The sequence below is a fragment of the Hippocampus bargibanti genome, linkage group LG12 (genome assembly GCF_051943395.1).
Source record: "Hippocampus bargibanti isolate YZ-2025 linkage group LG12, ASM5194339v1, whole genome shotgun sequence".
Taxonomy (NCBI): domain Eukaryota; kingdom Metazoa; phylum Chordata; class Actinopteri; order Syngnathiformes; family Syngnathidae; genus Hippocampus; species Hippocampus bargibanti.
Genome location: NC_142745.1, coordinates 11,456,616 through 11,477,439, shown reverse-complemented (window position 1 = coordinate 11,477,439; position 20,824 = coordinate 11,456,616). Strand labels below are relative to the sequence as shown.

The 20,824-nt window shown below is 40.7% G+C and overlaps 2 protein-coding genes and 1 long non-coding RNA gene across 5 annotated transcripts in view; 1 reads left to right on the top strand and 2 right to left on the bottom strand.

Moving 5' to 3' along the window:
- LOC148890482 (uncharacterized) overlaps window positions 1-20,824 on the top strand; it is an 85,864-nt gene that overhangs the window by 20,313 nt on the left and 44,727 nt on the right. The gene's annotated exons all lie outside the window — the stretch shown is intronic.
- On the bottom strand, window positions 3,146-10,662 carry mims2 (mitochondrial inner membrane scaffold 2). Its single transcript, XM_089010989.1, has 3 exons — window positions 10,171-10,662; window positions 7,743-7,948; window positions 3,146-5,664 (listed from the first exon to the last, which is right to left on the bottom strand). The coding sequence occupies exons 1-3, from the start codon at window positions 10,471-10,473 to the stop codon at window positions 5,448-5,450; spliced, it is 726 nt and encodes a 241-aa protein (XP_088867115.1). The 5' UTR covers window positions 10,474-10,662; the 3' UTR covers window positions 3,146-5,447.
- ppp1r16b (protein phosphatase 1, regulatory subunit 16B) overlaps window positions 13,914-20,824 on the bottom strand; it is a 52,749-nt gene continuing 45,838 nt past the window's right edge. The window contains exons 7-11 of one of the 2 annotated variants that reach the window (XM_089009899.1): window positions 20,444-20,569; window positions 20,296-20,371; window positions 20,089-20,218; window positions 18,927-19,068; window positions 13,914-16,990 (exon numbers count right to left, since the gene is read on the bottom strand). In XM_089009899.1, the coding sequence (XP_088866025.1) occupies window positions 16,517-16,990; window positions 18,927-19,068; window positions 20,089-20,218; window positions 20,296-20,371; window positions 20,444-20,569 (948 nt within the window). In that variant the 3' untranslated portion in view covers window positions 13,914-16,516. Of the gene's footprint in view, window positions 16,991-18,917; window positions 19,069-20,088; window positions 20,219-20,295; window positions 20,372-20,443; window positions 20,570-20,824 lie in introns of both variants that reach the window. The other variant, XM_089009898.1, reaches the window with a different exon arrangement.

The window sequence follows — 20,824 nt, the reverse complement described above, 5'->3', positions numbered from 1 at the left end:
ATAAGCGGTTCGCATTATAAGGGGCACCTAGAATGAATAACATACAGTGATACCTCGGTTTACGAACCCCTTGGCTTACGAACTTTTCGGTTTACGAACGTTACATTTATGATTTTACCTTGGCATACGAACTTTTTTCGGGATACACACGGAGCTGCCACAATGAGTGATGTGTCGTTCGCAAACGAGCCCGTTCTCCTAACAAGAAAATGGTGGCCGACTGTTTTATCCTCTATTCCCAGCCCCCAGTCTTCTGTTAAAGCCACGTGATTGGTCAAGAACGCAGCAGTGAGGGGGGGATTAAACATTAGAGACAGGCAGACGACAGAGAGGGAGAAAAAACACACACACACAAGGGAGACGACAGAGCTTGAAACAAAAAAAAAACAAAAGTGAAATGATGAAAAAATGGATAGGGTACAGTGAAATTTGGACTGATTTCAACTTTGATAGTTCAAAAGCAGAGTGTAGACTGGAAGGTTAAAATATCCCATCAATCAGTCTCCACAAACAACCCGCACAAGCCATCTGTACACTTGATGCAAAAAGCTATCAACCCAGCACAACAGAACACAATTGATGAAGAACTAGATAAAATTATTGCAGAGAAAGCACCTCCAATGGGTCATTCCTCAACATGGTGAAAGAAGAAGGCTACTTTCCTCATCAAGAGTTTAATGCTGATGAAACCGGCCACTCCATTCCATCAAGCCATCAACGACCATCACAAAGGTAAATAAAATGACTTTATTATATTGTACAGTTTATTTCTTTAATTATAATACCATAGCACATTTATTATAGATAAAATAAGGTGTATTTTGTGTAGTTTTAAGGCTTAGAAAATCAAAAAGTGGAAAATAATGTTTTATGGCGACATGGGAACGGATTATTCTCATTTTAATGGTTTCCTATGGGAAATTATTTTTTGGGATACACACTTTTCGTCTGTCACACTCTGTCTGGGAACCAATTAAGTTCGTAAGCCAAGCTGTCACTGTATTTTAAAAGTTTTCCATACATAAGGCGCGCCGCACCGTATTATCAGGCGCATGGTCAGCTTTTAGGCCCGCCTTATATTGCAGAAAATACACTACATCAAACCATTCACATTTTCTTTATGTGCAACACTCACAATACAGTAGCACTCAGCTGTGTATCACAATATGCTACTGAGTTGTTGTCGCTGCCTCGTATGTGTGTGTGTGTTTCTCGCATTGACATGTATGTAAATGGGGAGTCACACGGCAGAGAGTCATGTGACCGAGAGCCGGGTGTGTGTGGCAGGTAGCGGCTGGCTGGCTGTTGGCGCTGTCACCAATTTGTTTCTCGCCATAGGGGACATGCAGGGGATGGAGAGGTGATGGCAGCTCCCTGTCCTCCTCATGGCTAATGAGGCCTATACTTCCTGTGTGTGTGTGTGTGTGTGTGTGTGTGTGTGTGTGTGTGTGTGTGTGTGTGTGTGCACACAACTGCACACTTGTGCCTTATAACTTTTTCCTCAAAATTATTTACACACACTCATTCACACATTTAGATAACAAGTCATTGCACCAGCTCATCAAATCTTGACTGAACGTGGGTGTAATGGATGAAATACCATTTGCAAACCCCCTTTTAAAAACATGTTCATGGTAGAGCTGGAGAAGGTCTGGTCTTAAAAATGTTTCATCATATTAAGTAGTAAATATAGATTTTTTTTAAAGATATTTACCTTATTTTCCTGTGTATAATCTTCAAAAGATGACCCTGCACCTTATAATAATAATAATAATAATAATACATTTAATTTATAAGTGCCTTTCAAAACTCTCAAGGTCACTTTACAGTCACAGGATAAGTGTTTCTGTGAGTGAGCAGCGGCAGCCACACGCGCCAGCATTCACTCAACCCAGAAGTAACACAAACAGCTAGAAAGCTAGCTAGCTAATAGATAATAATAATAATAATAATAATAATAATAATACATTGTATTTATAAGAACCTTTCAAAACTCTCAAGGACATAGCTAATTAACTCCAGGTACATTTTAGGAAATTATTTTTAATACGCAGGTGCACCTGTAGAATAAGTCGTGCCTTATAGTGTACCTTATATTTGGAAAACTTTTAGATAGTTGGACTAAGTTCATCCTGTCTACTTGATATCTAATTTAAAACAGATTCTTTTCTTACAGACAGTGTATTGCAGGTGTGCAAATACAACACGTGTTGTCAAGTATTTGAACACCTACAATATACTGTCTGTAAGAAAAGAATCTGTTTTAAATTAAACTTATAGATATTTCAATATTAAAGATGCGCCTTATAGTCGGGTGCGCCTTATATATGTCAAAAGTTTGAAAATCCACAATTCATTGGGTCGGGGGGGGCGGGTGCCTTGTAATCCGGTGCACCTTAAACACCGGAAAATACAGTAAAATAAAAACAATTAACTTTTTGGTGTTCATTGAAATGTAGTGGAATGTACAAATGGCACCTCCACTAAGGCTTCGTAAATGCTTATCCAGCGCTAGGACTTTAAATATACATTGTAACAGCTGACGAAATGTGATGTTTTAAATCTTGTATAACACACTGTGTGTCATATTGACCCATTAAAAAAGGAATACATTACTTACATTCATATATGGTGTATTGCACTTGTGAGTAAATGGATCCTCTAGTTATGTTTACATTCAAATTGACCATCAAAATGGAAAGAAATGTGTGACAGTCAAACTGACTCATTTGAAAATCTCAGAAAAAAATGTTATAGGTTAAAAAAGGGCTTGTTATCGGACTTTTTAAATTACTACAGTGTGGGTCACCTGTGAATTGGATAATTTTATTAGATTAAAAAACTGATTAAATAAGGTAAAACTTATAGTATTCATTTTTAAAATTCATTTTTTTTTTAAATTTCACTGGGTCTCGTTGACCCATTTTTAGGATATTTTGGCAAGCGTCAAATGAGTCTTCGGTGTTTAATTTGACTAGCAAGTTGCTAAATTTGTTTTGAGAATTGCTTCAATCGCATTTGTAGCTAAGGAATGACATCTTGTGGATGGAAGTACAAAGTGCAGGCATAAGAATTCATCGAGTTCCTGTGTGGAACAACTCGTTTGTTATCCAAGGAAGGATAAATAAGGACTTGAACTCAAGAGTAGGGCTGGTGAATTTAATTAAAAGCGATATTCAAATGTAATTGAAACCATTTTTGGGCAAAGTATGCAAAAAAACGCTGACTTTCTGAAAGGAAACTGCTTCTATTCGATTGACAGCTTTTGAAGTGTGTGTGTTTTCTGTTTTGACAAGATATTCGCATATTTAAAGGACACCCGACGTCTCCTGACAAGTTGTGTCCATAATTTGTAAAATGGCTTCAAATGACTTCTACTGAGCCTATTTTACAAATATTCCACCGCATATAGCTATATTTTACGTTTTAAGACTTGCGCTGAATATTCAGGAAGTCTTGTTTTTGAGTTGGTGACAATTCCGTACGTGACGTCACTAAAGGACCGTCCTTGACCGTAAAAAAGACGCATTGTAGCGTCCTTCCATCACGTCAATGTATTTTGCCGTACTTGTTTGGTCTGGGGACCTCGTGTTGCACCCAAAAGCCGCCAGAAGGATATAAGGAATTTATCAGCCTGTGGAAGCAGAGGTGGCCACTAGATGTCGCCATTTTGTGCCTCTTTTTTGGGGTGAAAGATTTTCCCCCAATGTTGCCTCAAAATAATTATTTAATCGATTGCAAACATGTATGATTTCCTCTTCAAAACTATTTGAATCATATTCATAACTGGATGTGTAACAAGGAAGCATCTTCTCCGAATCTGAACTCCGTGAGCCCATTGTTTTGTTTCTTGAGCAATGCAAGACGTCTTGGCGTGACGTCACGAACTGGGGGCGGGACTTTCTGAAAATGCCCAATTCGCAGCTCAATTTTTTTCAGATTTTGGACACTAAATCATTTTTATTTGTGTTTTGCATTTGAATAAAATAGCATACTGTGTGTTTTGGGTATTTTGGATGCTATAAAACGTTTTTCTGGTGTCAGTTAAAAAAGAAAAAAGTGACGTCGGTTGTCCTTTAAGTGTTCAGAAACGAAAAAAAAAAACAATCTTTTTCACCCGATACCAGATGATCTGAACATTAACTCAAAAATGACCTAAAAGCTGCAAAAACAGTCCGCACAGATAGTTTTGTGGACTTATCGCACGTCAACAGTAGGGTAGATGATGTCATTGGTCAGAAAATGGAAGATTTATTGTGCATCTTATATGGAAGCAAACTCATTATAAATACGGTATGCACAATTACAGTTTAACATGCAAAGGAGAAAGAAAATGGCAACTTTCTGGAGGATTGAATGAAAAATTAATTTTTCAAATATTGATGTATCTAAAGAAACAGGAAAGTTAAAAAGGCATAGATTTTATTAGCCTCAAAATCCAAATTCAATTCTCGCAGATTTTAGTCTTGAGTTTATTTAAAAGAAAGATTTGTTTAATTTCCATTATTAAAAAAACAAGACGTGTATTTTCCTCAGAGTATCTGTTTTTTCCCCCAAGAATCAATTGTGTACCATACCTGTCAACTTATGTTTTCCCCGTATTTTAGTTTTTTTATTATTTCAAATAATTTACGCTGTACTTCAACGTTTATATGGGAAAAAATGTTTTTTTAATTGTGAAGCGATATTTACAGACAAATGCGTGGTTAAAACGGCCACTCGGGGGCGCTGCTGCATTTCTCATAAAAATAGGTAAAACTTCATGAATTAGAAAAAGCATACCTGTCAACCTCTACCTTTTTATCATTTGAAATAATGTATGGCGGACTAAAACTTTTATACGGAAAAAAACAATTGTAAAAATTGTAAATCCGAAATTACAAGGACCATTTTTGCTGAAATTCAGTTAGTCTCAACTGCTGCTAGCCAACAACAATCAATGCTGCTGCCGATCGCTACTATTGTTATGGCAAACGAGCAAAAGTAATCCTCAATTGTATATTTTTTTTAACACTACGTAGGGTCCGATTGATAAAAGCATGTTAGCTAACTAGCTAACACAAGCATTTCCACTTGTGTTAGCATTTTTTTAATCATTTCAAATAATATACGGCGTACTACCATTTTTATATGGGCATTGTAATCATTTATAAGGGCAGCTATTAGCCAAAGTTGACAGGTATGGACTGTACAAGGTTTCTCGCATGCCAGGGGAGATGTAACAGAATTAAGAAAATGAACATTTGATGTCGCCACACATTACGAATTTGCAGAAAAAAAAGAAAGCACAAGTAAGAACTCCCTGATCGTAACTACACTAAAATTTGTCATATTTTGTTTTTTTTTTCCTTCATACTTGTTGCTGTAAGTTCGGATCACAGCAGTTCAAAAAGTTCCTCGCTCTCCACCGGTAGAACAACGTGAGCCAACAGTCACACGACGGCTGATTAGGGTGTAGACTTGGGTGGCTTGAAGAGTCCCGTCCTTCGGAAATGCCGCACGATAAACGGCACAGACACCAGCGTGATGCTGATGCGCACGGGCGCGAATAGTTTGTGAACGGCGTAGGCCAGGACGAAGGTGCTGGTCCCCGCCGCCATTTTGGAGCGGATGACGGCCTCGCTGAAGCCCAGCTTGCTTAGCACGGCCGCCATGTCGATGCCGCTAGAGAAATGAAGGCACATAGCTCGTTACAGTTATATCGAACTTGAATCTTAGCATTTTCAAAGACACACGCACATCTACGTAAGAGGGCAACGCATATTTTTTTGTTTTGTGATTGTTTTCAAAATGTATCTTGAACTCATTCACTGCCATTCCTGAATTTATCAGAATCAGAAAGCCTTTAATAGTCCCACAATGGGACATGGAGCACCGTTTCCCAAATTGGTTCAGGTTTTGTTTTTTTGTCTTCGATCGATTCTCTTCCCACCTTCAAAACCCACCTCCTTAAAATTGCATTTTATGTGTAGCTCTATCTCTTGTTTTATTTATAATTGTATTTTATTTATCGTATTCTATTTATAATTGTATTTTATGTATTATTGTATCTATGCTTGTCTGTGACTGTAAAGCATCCTTGAGAGCTTTGAAAGGCGTTTGAAATAAAATGTATTATTATTATCATCTTGGGAAAGCCATAAATTGACTAAAAATTGACAGAAATAGCTAAAACTCAGGGGAATGGTCTTCCATAAACTGAATAATGTGTGGTTGTAATTTGAAATAAATAGCTTTTTAATCAAAGCCACAATGGAAATGTTCATCGGTACGCATCAATGGGAAGTGGGAAAAGGTTCTCAACTTATAGTTCTCACACAGGACCATCAAACAACTTTGTTTTTGGTATCAAGAAGATACACACCGAAATTAAAATGTTTTACAGACATTTTTTTTTTTTATTGAATAACAGCCGTGATAAACCGTCAAGCCTTTCAGCGTGTTGTAGACTGACTACAAGCAGCTAGCATAGCAAAGAGATTTGTAGGAGATTAGCAGGGAAGCCCGGGGGGGCCTTTCTCACACAGCTGATAATAAGCCTCCCGTTGAAAAAGGGCAGTGTCACCCCGCAACCGTGTCGCATTATCACGTCCAACGCTTTGCTGCCTTGTACTTGGCTGATTAAAGCTGCCCCATGCAGCCCAGCTTGATAACGGTTAACAGTCACTCGCCCGTTTCTCCCAGAGAGATTCTGCAAAAAGATCACAACTGAACTGCATGCTAAAAGATGCTAAAAGACGGATTCGTTGCTCACTAGTCAGTCACTGTGATGTCCAGTTTGAAAATTAAACTTTTTTTCCAGCAATCCAGTATCTTAAAAATGCCTATCGACGTTTTGTGTGAAGTATGATTTTAGCGGAGGGTTTGAGAAAGATCAGAAACAAATTCACCCTTTTCCCTTAACTCATTCACTGCCAGATGATGTGCGAAAATGTGTCCACTCCAGTGCCAGGGTTTTTGTCATTTTCACTCAAATTGCAAGACCCATAGAATATTGAGTTTTAGGACTACATAAACATTCAATGCAGCGTAAGAAACTGTAGACTCTCTTCTTTCATCCGAAAAAAAAGTTAATGCCAAAGTTATATGGGTATGGATTTATCTGAGCTTGAAATGGAGGTGTATGTAAAAAAATACTATACATACATTTATTTTTTATAGCGCTTTAACGACATCTGAAGCTGGAACAAAGCGCTAACATGAAGAAAAGGCAAATACTGCCCACTCGTGGAAGGGAAAAAAAAAACTATGCCAGAGGTCTGACCAGCGCTTTATCAGCACCCCCTGCAAGAAAAACACTTTTCAATTCCATAATAAATATTGGGAATGGCAGTGAATGAGTTAATAACAACAATAAAGTGGTAATATTACAACCTCGGATATCTATGACGCGGATTCCATAGAATAATAAACTTCATTATTACTTTACCAACAAACGTTTTATTTTATATCCTCCAAATGTTTGAAAAGTTGTTTTTGGGCCCTGCGTTTCATTGGCAACATGCCCAGGCTGTCCCCTGCTTCCTTTGAAAAGTCTGATCAATTAATAATAATTAATAATTTTACCATTATCAGTATATTTAATCAAGTCAAGCCAGCTTTATTGTTAAATATGCTCTATATGCAACATAGAGCATATATCACATTTCTTTCCTCTCAACAAAAACACACAGCAAAATTTGAAAAGTATAAGCAGTATTCCAATAAGGCACGTTACAGAGAAAAAGAAGTTAGTTTGTCACCTGGAAATGAGGACGTAGAACATTCCCAGAGACATGAGGGAGATCCCTACGTGGAACGAAACGCCCACAGCTCCGTATTCCTTGAAGACCTTTTTGAGTTGTTGAGTCTTGTTTGGCTTATTTCCCTCATGCTCGGGTTCCCCGGGGGCTTTTTCTCCAGGTGGAGTTTGGGAGGCTTCCTTTCGATTGTGTTCATCCTGGACAGACTGAAGAAAAAAATGATGCAGTAGAAAGAATGATGTGAACGTAATTCGTTTAAAGATGGCAGTGGACGTCAAAGTTGTCAATTTCCCCATTAAAAAAAAACGGGTAAAGAAAACCGTCACCAACGGTACAGGAACTCATTTACTGCCTTTTCCTGAATTAATTTGGAATAGAAAAGCATGACGTGGAGTGGGGTTTTGTTTGGGTTTTTTTTTCTTCTGGGGAGGGTGCTGATAAAGCGCTGGTCAGACATCTGGCAATGTCTTTCACTTCCACAAGGGGGCAGCATTTGCCTTTTGTCCATGTTAGCGCTTTGTTCCAGCTTCAGCTGTTGTTAAAGCGCTATATGAATCAATATGTATGGATTGTATTGTATTTTGTACAGCCTCCCCCATTTCAAGCTCAGATAACTCCACACCCATATAACTTCCAAATCAGAAAACCTTTATTCGTCCCACAATGGGGAAATTTGCAGTCCACAGCAGCAATTTGAAAGGGGATGAGGTGGGGGAGGGGGGGTGAAAGGATTGAAAACAAGATATTCTCAGCATAGTAAAATAAAAATGTCAACTGTATACTGTAAATTTGCAAAACTGTTTCATAAAAAAACTGTACATAGTGCAAATATCAAGAAAGGCATATTGATATATGTAGTTGTATTGCATCAACCCATATTTACAGTACAAGTGTCCAGTTTTTTAACTTGGGAATTAACTCTTTTTTTTTATGATGAAAGAAGACGGTCTACGGTTTCTTACGCTGCATTGAATGTTGATGTAGTCCTAAAACCCGATATCCTGTGAGTCCTGGAATTCGAGTGAAAATGACACAAGCCTTGGTACTGGAGTGAACACATTGTTGTTTGAGTTAAGAATAACCACACGTCTTGTTTTTAATCATGCTACTGTGTTTTTATGTTGTCTTGGTGTTCCATTGAAAACAAGGTATTTTTTTTTAGGTAGAACTTATTGTGAAATCCACTGCGATAGTGTGCATTGGGGAGCTTGGCAGCCCTGTAGACAACCCACTATTGAGAAAGCCAGCGTGGGTGAGGCAGCAGGCCTTTCGCTTTTCAGAAAAGGCCACTGAAGGCCAGACTCAAAGCAAAGTGGGGCGGGAAGCAGCCTTAGGTGGGTCATGTGAGTGGGCCGCTAAAGAGGATGTACGGGAGGAGGAACAGTGGGACCTCTGTGACTGCCGACAGTTCCTTACAAACACAATTTGAGTCATAGTGACACAGAATCGCTCACACACCTCCACCCTGAGGCCGACAACCTCTTGCCAGTTGCCACATATTTACTTTTTGTCTTGATTTTTTTTTCTTCATTGCTCTGTAAGTGTTGTTGGAACATGATGATGTATGTTACACTGACCCAACGATAGTTTTGGTGCACCAAAGTCACAAACATAAAAAACAATACATACTACATACTACATATTGATTTAAAATGAGGGTAAACACCATTTAACTCATTCGCTGCCATTCTGGCAGGTTTATGTAGTCCTAAAACTCAATACTCTGAGGGTCCTAAAATGTAAGTGAAAATGACAAAAACCGTGGCACAAGAGTGAACACATTTTTGCACATTGTCTGGCAGTAAATGAGTTAAAAAAGGTGACAATTGCATTACAGGTGGTAAAAATTATTGGAAAATGTCCTTTCCTCAATACTCCAGATAGCTCAGCAATTTTGTTATCATTAAAACTCTTTTACAAGCCATTTGCTTCGAATACATTTTTTTAATTATTGTCCTTTTTTTCTACAGCGATGTAATTTAGAGTTTAAACTATTATTAGAGGTAATTCAAAACATGTTTTGTGGTGTTAATTCGCAAATTACATGTTTGCGTTGGGGTTAGACCTAAAAACAAGAGTTCACCCTACTCATTCAAAATGTTGCTTTTATAAAACGTAGTATTGTGCAACTGCTTCGTTCTACTTTTAACTTGTACCAAGGATATAAGAATAATAAATGTTATGCTTATAAAACGGGCGGCTGGGGTGGTCTTTAGACAATCGGTATTTCATGCGAGTTGTCCCGAACATTGGCAGGTGTGATATGTGGACACCTGCCAGTGGGTCAGCATTGCGCATGCGCGCCACCGAGACGTTTGAATGACGTCGTGAGACGTTTACAGGACTCGTCCCACTGTACTTTGCCACGCTCCCTTTCTTCCCTTTCTCGGGTGAACAATTTTACACAACAGCGTGGTGGTTACAATACCTCCGCGTTGTTCGTGTCGCCCATGGTCTTCTTTGAGACAGCCGCCACGGTCGAGAGCCCGCGGTGACCAATTGAAAAGAACACTGGTTCCGCCAGGCCGCCACTGCGCCTCAAGTGTCCCCAGTTGGGGATGAGAAACCCGTCGTGGTGGTCCGGTTCGGGTCGTCGTCCCGTGAAGTGTGCGTGGGTCGAAACTCCGCAATAGATCCGGTCTCGGTCAAAGCACCTCGTTAACGTCAACGGGCTGGAGTGTGAGTGGCGGAGCACACGCGCCGTCGCCCTCGTCGCACGACTTAGAAACATGGCCGTCGTGCCGCCCCTCAAAGCGAGTTTGGTGGAGTCCAAAATGTTTCCGTTAGCAGTGCGAGATAAGGCGTTGTTAAGGTCCAAACATGCTGACAGTGTCCCCCCTCCACCACCACCACCTCCTTGTCATGACTGTCTGCCCCCCATCACCAGCAGTTGATCTCGCTGACAGGCCGGCCGCGCAACCGCAGACGAGCCTGGAGGAGGCTCCCGTCAAAAGAACAAAGCGCGTTGGGAGACGTGTGTAAAACATGCGTGGTTAGGAACGGCCACTAGGGGTCGCTGCTGCATTTCTCATAAAAATAGGTACACCATATTGGCCATAGCATACCTGTCAATGTATACGCTTTTATCATATCAAATTATGTACGGCGGAATACAACTTTTATACGAAAAAAACTGTTGTATAAATTGGGAACCGATCTTACAAAGGCCATTTTGACTCAAATCCAATTCGTCTCAATTGCTGGTAGCCAACGACAATGCTGTCGTCAATCGCTACTATTGTCACGAAAAAGAACAACAAAAGTCATCGTCAACCGTAGTTGTGTTCAGTTCATTCTGTCTCCTTATTATCTAATTTGTAACAGATTCTATTATTACAGACAGTGGTGTTGTTGGTTGTTTAATTATCTGGCATGTTTAGAAAAATCCCCAATCGTATTTATATATATTTTTTATCGCTGCATACCGTACTGTCGGATTGATAAAAGCATAATGTGCGCATGCGCGGTAAACTGTGCAAATGCGCTTGTTAGCGTTTTTTATCATTTCAAATGTACGGCGTACAACACCTTTTATACGGGAATTATATTCATTTATCAGGACAGCTTTTAGGCAAGGTTGACAGGTATGAAAAAGCGAGTTTCAGATGTCATGAGCGAGGAATTTGAACAAAAGCAACCAACCAAGCAACCTTTCATTTCTTTCATAACCTTTCTGCTGTGAAATGTAAATTTCTCCACTGCGAGACTAATAAAGGCAAATCCAATCCAATCCAATCCAAATGAACAAGCGGTCCTTGAAACGTTGTGTGATAGTACAAAAGTGTAAGCTTATCTATCTACCAGCTTATAGGTATTACAGTAAAGTCTCGTTATATCGATATCGGTTATATCGATAGTATCGCTTATTACGATATTATTTTCATTTCCCTTGCACATTTCTAGTCTTTTTATGTATAATTAGTACCGTTTAGTACGATACCCGGTTGTTACGATAATCCGGTTATTACGGTGCTCCTTTTCATCCCCCGCCGGCCATTTTTGTTGTTTATATCGATATATCCGTCGCGCCATTGGTCAACTTGGTCACGTGTCTTGTTACGTGAGCCGCCATCGGTCGCGCCATTGGTCGACTTGGCCGTGTGACTTTGTCACGTGACACGCCATCGGTCGCGCCATTGGTCAACTTGGTCACGTGTCTTGGTTACGTGTCACGCCATCAGTCGCGCCATTGGTCGACTTGGTCAGGTGACTTGGTTACGTGCCCAGCACCCGTGTAGCAGAGCCATTTTCATTTTCAGACGCTAGCTCGTGTGTAGCAGACGAGATTGAAGTGTTTGTGTTAAAAGGTAAAAATGGGAAGCAGAAGAAGATTGATGACTTTTTTAAATTGTATACATAATACAGTAAGATGTAAGCGTTGCAGTTTCCCTGTTGTGTTATGTACATGCCCACTGTACTGTATATGAATGCAATCGTTTTTTGCAACAATGTTTCTTGTTTTGTCTGCTGAAGCGCGATGATTTTGAAAATTATTAACATTCCATACTGTGTATTAAAGGACAGCCGATGTCACTTTTTATTCAAATGCAAATAAAAATGACTTCACGCCAAGACGTCTTGCATTGCTTGTGAATCCAAACAATGGCTTCAGATTCGGATAATATGCTTTCTTGTTACACATCCAGTTATGAATATGTTTCAAATGCACTGTAGTTCTGAAGATTAAAGCATACATGTTTACAATCATTAAAGAATTATATGTGCCATTTTGAGGCAACATTGGGGGAACAAAAATGGGAGCTAATGGCCAGCTCCGTTTCTTATATGGCGCTTGGCTGCCCTCTTTTGGCGGCTTTTGTTTAATGCAGTTCGGCGCAGGATCGGATATATCGATAGTCCCGGTTATATCGATATTTTTTCGGACTCCCTTGGATATCGATATAACGAGACTTTACTGTATTTAAAAGTTCATACTGTGTTATTCCAGCATGATGTTCAATAGAGACATTGAAAGTCCTTCACCCACCGCCCAATTTGGATTTATGAGAGCCTACTTCTTCTCATCACATTGTCCATTCGGTGGTCAGAAGTGTAAACAACTCCTAGCATAGAACGCTTTGCCGTCGACTTGGCTCGCTTATCCTTCAGCGAGGTATTGAATGAGGCCCTCCGAAGGCCTGGGACTGCAGCCAGCTGGCCTTGCACTACAGAAGCAAGGTCACGCCATGCAGAGGATGTGGTCCGCATCGTGTGTTTGCACTTGCTTTTGTTTTCGTGCCTATTCAACTTGGCCTGGCACGTGTTCCAGAAGGAATTTGTCAACATTTACTCAGCAAACATCACTTAGTTATGTCCAACCTGATGTCCTTTTTTAAAGCAGTTACTGAGTTTGTCCTGGTCGTTTGCTTTAAATCCTCCCGAACAAAAGTCGTTTTTCATGGAAGAGACATTTTGTGCTCACTATAACGTGAGACAAGGGTGGACCTATGGCAGCCAGACCAAAGGCCAAAAATTTTTGGTATTATGGTACAGGCCACCGTACCAGAATCAGCTGTAAAAGGCGGCTATGCTACTCCATTGATACAACCGGATCAAGTCCATCAAAATTTGCCTTAAGTATTCAATTCTGCAAAGGTCAGCGCAGTTCTCCGGTGCATATGTGGTACTGTCGCAGCTTGGAATTGAAGCGGATTTACGTGGAACAGGAGATGTCAGACAATCTCTTTTGGTCAATGGATGCTACAGTTTCGTGTTTGCTTTCAAAACTTAACTTGTATGACACGTGCACATTTCACCATGACGTCCCTGAGCCACTGGTGAAAAAGACGCTTTGATCCTCTCCTTTTTCATCTCGAACTGCTTCACACGACAAAGAGGGTGCCGAAAGTGCTTAGAATTGAATGACAATCTGTCTTTGTGTTGTCATATTCTTTGTTTTGTTGTTCTTTTGACTTCAAGATGGCGCCGCGAAAGTGGCTGCCTTGACAGCAACTCCTGTAATTTTGTTTTTCTACTTCTTCCTTTCCTTTCCTCTTACTTTCATCACTTTGCTGCTGTGAAATGTAAATGTCTTCACTGCGAGGCTAATAAAGGCTAATCCAATCCAATCCCCTTGGCAAAAAAACATCGGATTGTTATCGTCAAATACTGAATGTGAAAAATCTCAAACACTTGAAGAGATCGAGTACATCCAGTCAGACGAGACCGTGAGCAATTCTAAAAATATACCATTTATTGAAAATATGTGAATGCAATCCTCAGTATTGTCTAGTTTTTACAACATCATCAGTAGTTTTTCATTTGTAGCCTTTTGTCCATTTTTAGACACATCAGGCATATAACACTACTGTATATATTTTTTTGAAGGAATTGGCCCACTTATTCCACCGCAGCAGCTTGACGCTTAGTTAACATGTAATAAGATGAAAACAGACATTTCAGGATCCCCCCCCCCCCCTCCAAAAAATGTACACTGTGGAAGGAATACATTTAAACACTGACACCTGAGTATATTTGGCAGGCAGTTGACGCACATAAAGCAGGATTACCCAAGTGGATTTTTTTTCTTACATTATTTTCCATTAAGACACCGATAACCACAAGGACAAATGCAGTTGGTGGAAATAGACAAAGTTATTATTTACAAATTCACATTTACAATTTATTGACACTATAAGGGAGTACGGGGGAAATGTGGGTTTCAAGGAACAGGTAAGTATTTTTTTTTTGAATGGAAGACTCTTTGGCACTGATGTGGAGATGAGGCAAACATGTATGGTTCTGTTTTTGATACGTGACAAACACTATGCAGTAACGATAACGTCAATCAAGCAAATTTACTCACATGGTCATTCCTAATTGAAACCAAGTCGGTTGATGAGGACCGACATTGGGTCACCCAAATTCCACAATGCCACGGCAAAGATGTGAAAAGTCAAACACCCGACACTCCATTCTGCCATCCTGCGTGTTGAAAGCAATCGTGGCTGTCCATCAAGTACCGTATTTTCTGGAATATAAGGTCAACGAATGACATGGTATTTAAAAATATTTTACATGCGTAAGGTGCACCGCATTACAAGGGACACCTTCAATGAATGTCATATTTTAAAAGGTTTTCCAGACATAAGGCATTATGAGGCGCATGGTCAGCTTGTGAAAGAAATCTTGCACCTTATAGTGCAGAAAATACGGTATTTCATGCGTCATTTAAACATGATTTACACTACAGAGACGAACGCCCGGTTCTGTACAGTATATGACCATGTTGACTTGACCTTTTGTCAATGTTTACGTGACGCATTTACAATTTGACTCTGTTTATACTAACAGGACACATACGATTCCATGTGCGAGAAATTACATTCTTACTACGATGTGGCAATGTTGTAGTATTCGTTGGGATCATTCGATAATTAAAGCTGTTGTTTTCCTATGAAGGGGGAAAAAAGGTGCTTTGCTAACTCTTCTCTCTCCATACGCCATCCATAACAATAAATACACTTCAATGTAGGAACACATAAATCACGTCATAAATAAAGGAATGCACAGTTAATCCTTTTCACTTTCAAGTTATCGCAAAGCACATCATAACAAATGGAATTTGGGGTCAGATATACGGTATACAAACGGACGGTGGCTTGTCAAAGTACAAAATAACACTTAATGGCCTTACTTCCCTTTACGGCTTGCCACGGGTAGACCCACAAAAACGTCAGGAAAAGGAAAATGCCCCAAAAAGACATGAGGTTTGCTTAAAAAAAAGGAGTTACAAATGTGAACATCTTGGACATCAACCAGTGTGACGGTACAGATCGGCTTTGGAGGAGGTGCCATTTCTATCTCGAATTATCTTCAGCAGTCCAAAGGCTCCGTTTTTTGGCCTGCGTCCCTTCATGGGGAAAGTCCATATTTTTGAGGGACACTTTCTTGACATTCCGCCGGCTCCTCTGTGCAAACACTCGCAATTACTCGACCTCGCATTTAAAGGACAACCGACACCTCCGGACAAGTCGCGTCCATAATTTGTAAAATCACTTCAAATGACTTCTACTGAGCGCATTTTACAAATGATTCCACCGCATATAGCTAAATTTTACGTTTTAAGACTGGCACTGAATATTCAGGAAGTCTTGTTTTCGAGTTGATGACGATTCATGAAGTGACACACAATGCATTTTGGGCACTTTTTTTTCATCTGAAAACACCGTGTTGATCGCGAAATCAGAAGGAAAACGACATAAATAACGCGATGGTGAATTGTTGTGTGTCGCATCAAGACTACCAATTGTGGTAAAACGCATAAAGCAGGTGTTAAGTTGACCCAAATTCCCAGCAGACAAATCAGCCCATTTCCAACGGAGCTTATGCGCCATCTTCTGCATTTTCTGCGACGCTACATTGGACTCCAGGCGGCGCGAATTGATACGGAAGGACTTCTTTAATCGATTGCAAACATTGATGCTTTCCTCTTCAGAACTATTTGAATCATATTCGTAACTGGATGAGTAACAAGAAAGCATGTTCTCCGAATCTGAACTCTCTGAAGCCATTGTTTTGATTCTAGAGCAAGGCATTTTATGGAGGAGTATCCTGGCGTGACGTCATGAACGAGGAGGCGGGACTTTCGAATCTCACCATTTCCGAATGCATTTTGTGGCAGTTTTGAGACACTTTAAGTCATTTTTATTGGTGTTTTGCATTTGACTAAAAATATCAACCTGTGTGTTTTGGGTATTTTAGATGCTCTAAAATGGTTTTCTGATGTTAGTTAGGAAACAAAAAAATGGTGCCGATTGTCCTTTAAGATGACGCTACGACACGCAGCAGCAGGTCCGCGACTTAGCCTGCTCTTCCTCTACGGGCTGCCTTAGTCTGAGGAGCGGCGGGTCACCGCTGGCCGGCGTGTAGAACACGGCGCTGCCGTTGGACGACACCAATGGCATGCGAGGGTCATCCGAGAATGATTTGGCATCGTTGAAAGAGTCCATGGAACCGTTACCCAGGTGACCGTTGAACAGAGGGTGGTTCAACAGCTTGGCCGCCGCTCGTTGCTTCTTCAGCTCCGATAGAGTTTGAGCTCGCTCGCGTGGTAAAGTTCCATCCTGGCCGCACGGGCTGGAAACCGGCGTGCTGTTGTCCGACGCCGCCGTGCCGTTGGAAGGTGGCTGCGGAGGTGTGCTTGTTGTTGTCGAGATGAGGAGGCCGTTGTGCTTACTGCTGCCATCTTTGAGGATGGTCGGCAGCCTGGTCTGCTCAGATGGATCGGTTGCCTCCACAGGCTTTAACTGGATGGTGAGCAGAGTGGAAATCAAATAACGTATTTTCCAGTGGATAAGGCGCAGCAGACTTTCAGGCGCACTCCCAATGAATGATAGATTTTCAAACATTTTCCATATATAAGGCAAACCACATTATGAGGCACTACAGTAGAAGCTGGTGTTACGCTATACAGCCATTAGACCACAGGTGTCAAAGTCAAGGCCCGGGGGCCAAATTTGGCCCGCCACATCATTTTATTCGGCCTGCGAAAGCAAATCAAGCATGTCAAGCGCCATGATGCTTGCTAAGGTCCGAACCGAAATGTCAAATTTTCGTATATAAACCACAATGCGTATGTGGAACTGTTGCGACTTGGAATTGAAGCGGATTTATGTGGGACAGGAGATGTGAGACAATCTGTTTTCATCAATGTATGCTAAAGCTGTGTGTTTGCTTTCAACATTTAGCTTGTAGCAGACGTGCACATTCCACCACGACGTCCCTGATCCACTGCTGAAAAGGATGCTTTGATCCGTTCCTCTTTCAGCTAGAACTGCTTAATGTCACAAAGAGACTACAGCAAGTGCTGAATAATGAATGGCTCTCTATGTCTTTGTGTTGTCATATTATTGGTTATGGAGTTTTTTTGTTTACTTCAAGATGGCTGCCTTTCCAGCAGCTCATGTATTTTGTTTTTCTACTTCTTTTTTTCCTTTCCTCTTCCTTCCATAACTTTACTGTAAATTTCTCCAGTGCGAGACGAATAAAGGTACATCCAATCCAATGCTGTGTTACTTCTGGGTAGAGTGAACGCTGGCGCGAATGGCTGCCGCTGCTCACCCGCACAAAAAAAAATCTGTGACTGTAAAGTGTCCTTGAGAGTTTTGAAAGGCGCTTAGAAATTAAAGTTATTATTATTATTATTATTATTATGCTTTCGGCTTTTCCCTTCAAAGGGTCGCCACAGCAAATCAGTGTCCTCCATCTTTTGAGGTTTGATTTATTATTATTATTATTATTATTATTATTATTGTTATACAATAACCATCATTATTTTTACTTCAAATTTGAAAACTAGTTATTCATTAATTTGTTGTGCGTTCTTTATGTAATATGTGGAGGGGGTTAAACATTCTAATGGTTTTCCCAAATTCTCCTGCATTAGATGGTGCTACGCTAATGGGAATGTCAACAAAACGGTCAGATTTGGCGATAATTTTCCTTTTTTGATGTCAAACACAAAAATAGAAATTACAGAATAGCATGTCTGGTATTTTCTCCATTTTTATGAGCTCAAAAATATTCCCGGGTTTTATCCTTTTTTCCATGTTAGCTCTTAGTTCCAGCTTCAGCTGTTGTTAAAGCGCTATATCAAGCAATATGTATGTATTGCATTGTATTATGGACCGCCACACTCATTTCAAGCTCATATAACTCCAAATCCAGATAATTTAAGAATTAACTTTTTTTTCTAAGGAAAGAAGAGAGTCAAAGGTTTCTTACGCTGGATTGAATGTTTGTATAGTCCTAAAATTCAATATACTGTGGGTCCTGGAATCCAAGTGACAATGATAAAAACCCTGGCACTGTCGTGGACACATTTTTGCACATGTCTGGCAGTGAATGAATTAATTGTGGTAAAACCCTAAAACACATAATTATTATTGTTGTTTGTAAGCAGAAGCAATGGTGTATGTCCAACAAGGTCACAAGCATCGTGGCTGAACTCAAGTTACCTGAATGAGATTACAGAGAGAGCGAGAGAACATTAGAAGCTGCAGAAAATCGAATGTGCAGTTCATTAACGTCCTGCCTGCCATTTATAATAGACTGTGACACCCCCCCCCCCCCCAACCCTGTGCATTGTCCTCCTTAGACTAGAGATAAGACATCTGGCTCTGTTGCCGATCACAAAAATTGTTTTTGACAGATGCTAATTATGAGATGACTCACATGCAGCACCTGGATGATCTCCTGGTCGGCATCTTTCTCTTTGTCCTCATTTTCCTCCTCCCTGCCTCCCCTCCACACGATGGCCTCCGTCTCATATTCCTTGCGGCAAAGGTTGTGCCTGTCGGACAAACTGGCGCGCCTCACCACCTTCCTGCAAATGAGGAAACATTGGTGAGAGCGAGGAATGACGTACGGCCTGTTTATTTTAACACAGTCCCCGCGGGGTCAACAGAAGATAGGGCCGTTTGACATGTTTTTAACCCCGAGCGGGACTGAAGCGTCGTGCTGTGCTTCCTCAAACATTACAGAAATATGTGAGGTTGGTGAATGGAAGACGTTGAATTTGTTTTTAGCTGGGAATGTGAGGTCTGTTTTTTTTCATCCTAGGGGTAACCATGTGAAACAACGTCGACAGTCATGCGTTATTTATCGCGGTTAATGCGGAACAGGACCACCCGCGATAGAGGAAAAACCACGATGTAGCGAACCCTGCATGTATTGGTAAATGTACATGTTTATGAGTACAAAAAAATATTAAAAAGGCCAAATTTAGTGGAGCATAAAGAAGCACAGTAAATGTTTGTAGTACAGTACAAAATTCTAGCTCACTTTCTAGTTATCTAGTTATCTAGCTAGTTATCTAGCGAGCTATCTAGATAGCTATCTATCTAACTATCCAGTTAGCTAGCTGTCTAGCTAGCTATCAGTTATCTATCTATCTATCTATCTATCTATCTATCTATCTATCTATCTATCTATCTATCTATCTATCTATCTATCTATCTATCTATCTATCTATCTAGCTATCCAGTTATCTATCTATCTAGCTAGCTAGCTCGCTATCCAGTTATCTAGCGAGCTAGCTATCCAGTTAACTATCTAGCTAGCTCGCTATCCAGTTATCTCGCTAGCTATCCAGTTATCGCGCTAGCTAGCTAGCTGACCCGTTATTGTTTTACAGTATGTACAGTATTGTAGTGTTTTTTTGCTGCCATTTGTGGCCTTTTTTTAGGTTTGAAAAAAAATCCACCATGCATCAAGGTCCACGATAATTAAAACGGAAAGTAGCAAGGGATGACTGTACATGTTGAAAATTGCATATCTTTTACCAAGGTGAAGTGTGTAGTAGTTGTCCTAGTAGTAGCAGCAGCCAGCAGATGTAAGCACTCACCCACGACTGCCAGCGCTGGATGTCCTTCGGCACAGCGAAGTCTTGTGTTTGAGCTGCGACTTCATAATGATGTCATGCTTGTGCTTGAGGTCCAGCAAAATAGCTCTGAACTCTTCATCCTCGCACAAGTCTTCAAATGGAGGACGGAGGAAAACGTTAGCGTGATAACGACAGCTAAACATTTTTAGGGGTGAGGTGCGAGATTACCGATGGGGGTCTCATCCAGAAAGGTCTTAGCATTGAGACTAGCTCCGTGAGACACCAGCAGCTCAGCCACGTGCATCTAAAAGAGCCAGAGCGGTGGTTTTCATCAACAGTGAGGAAAGTCGGCTTTTTCGACGGGGTCTCGTCTCACCTGACCCCAGCATGCGGCCGCGTGGAGCGGCTGCCATCCATCCGAGTCTCTCAAGTCCATGCGAGCGCCACCTTCCAGCAGCAGTTCGGAAGCCTGCATGTAGCCGTTAGCCGCCGCGATGTGCAGCTGCAAAGTCCCAAAGGATAAGAACGATTCAATTGCCGTGCCTCAAAGCGGAACATTTCCATACGTCCCCTTTTCCTAGCTAGCTAGGGTGAAAAATGCTAGCTATCTAGCTAGATAGGAAAAAAATGAGCGATTTAGCGACACAAATATATTTCTCAATGGCTGCACTTGGCACCTAGTGCTTGACTGCTCCAGATATAAGGTTCCCCATACTATACGACAAAATTGAATGGTTTGAGGTGCAACTCTATGGTA

Bases quoted from the DNA above. Each gene is read 5' to 3' on its own strand.
- mims2 (XM_089010989.1), bottom strand. From the start codon at position 10,473: ATGTTTCTAAGTCGTGCGACGAGGGCGACGGCGCGTGTGCTCCGCCAC. The intron at 7,949-10,170 runs GTATTGTAACCA...TTTTTTCTTCAG, and splicing joins GCGACACGAACAACGCGGAG to TCTGTCCAGGATGAACACAA. The intron at 5,665-7,742 runs GTGACAAACTAA...TCATTTCTCTAG, and splicing joins TTCTACGTCCTCATTTCCAG to CGGCATCGACATGGCGGCCG.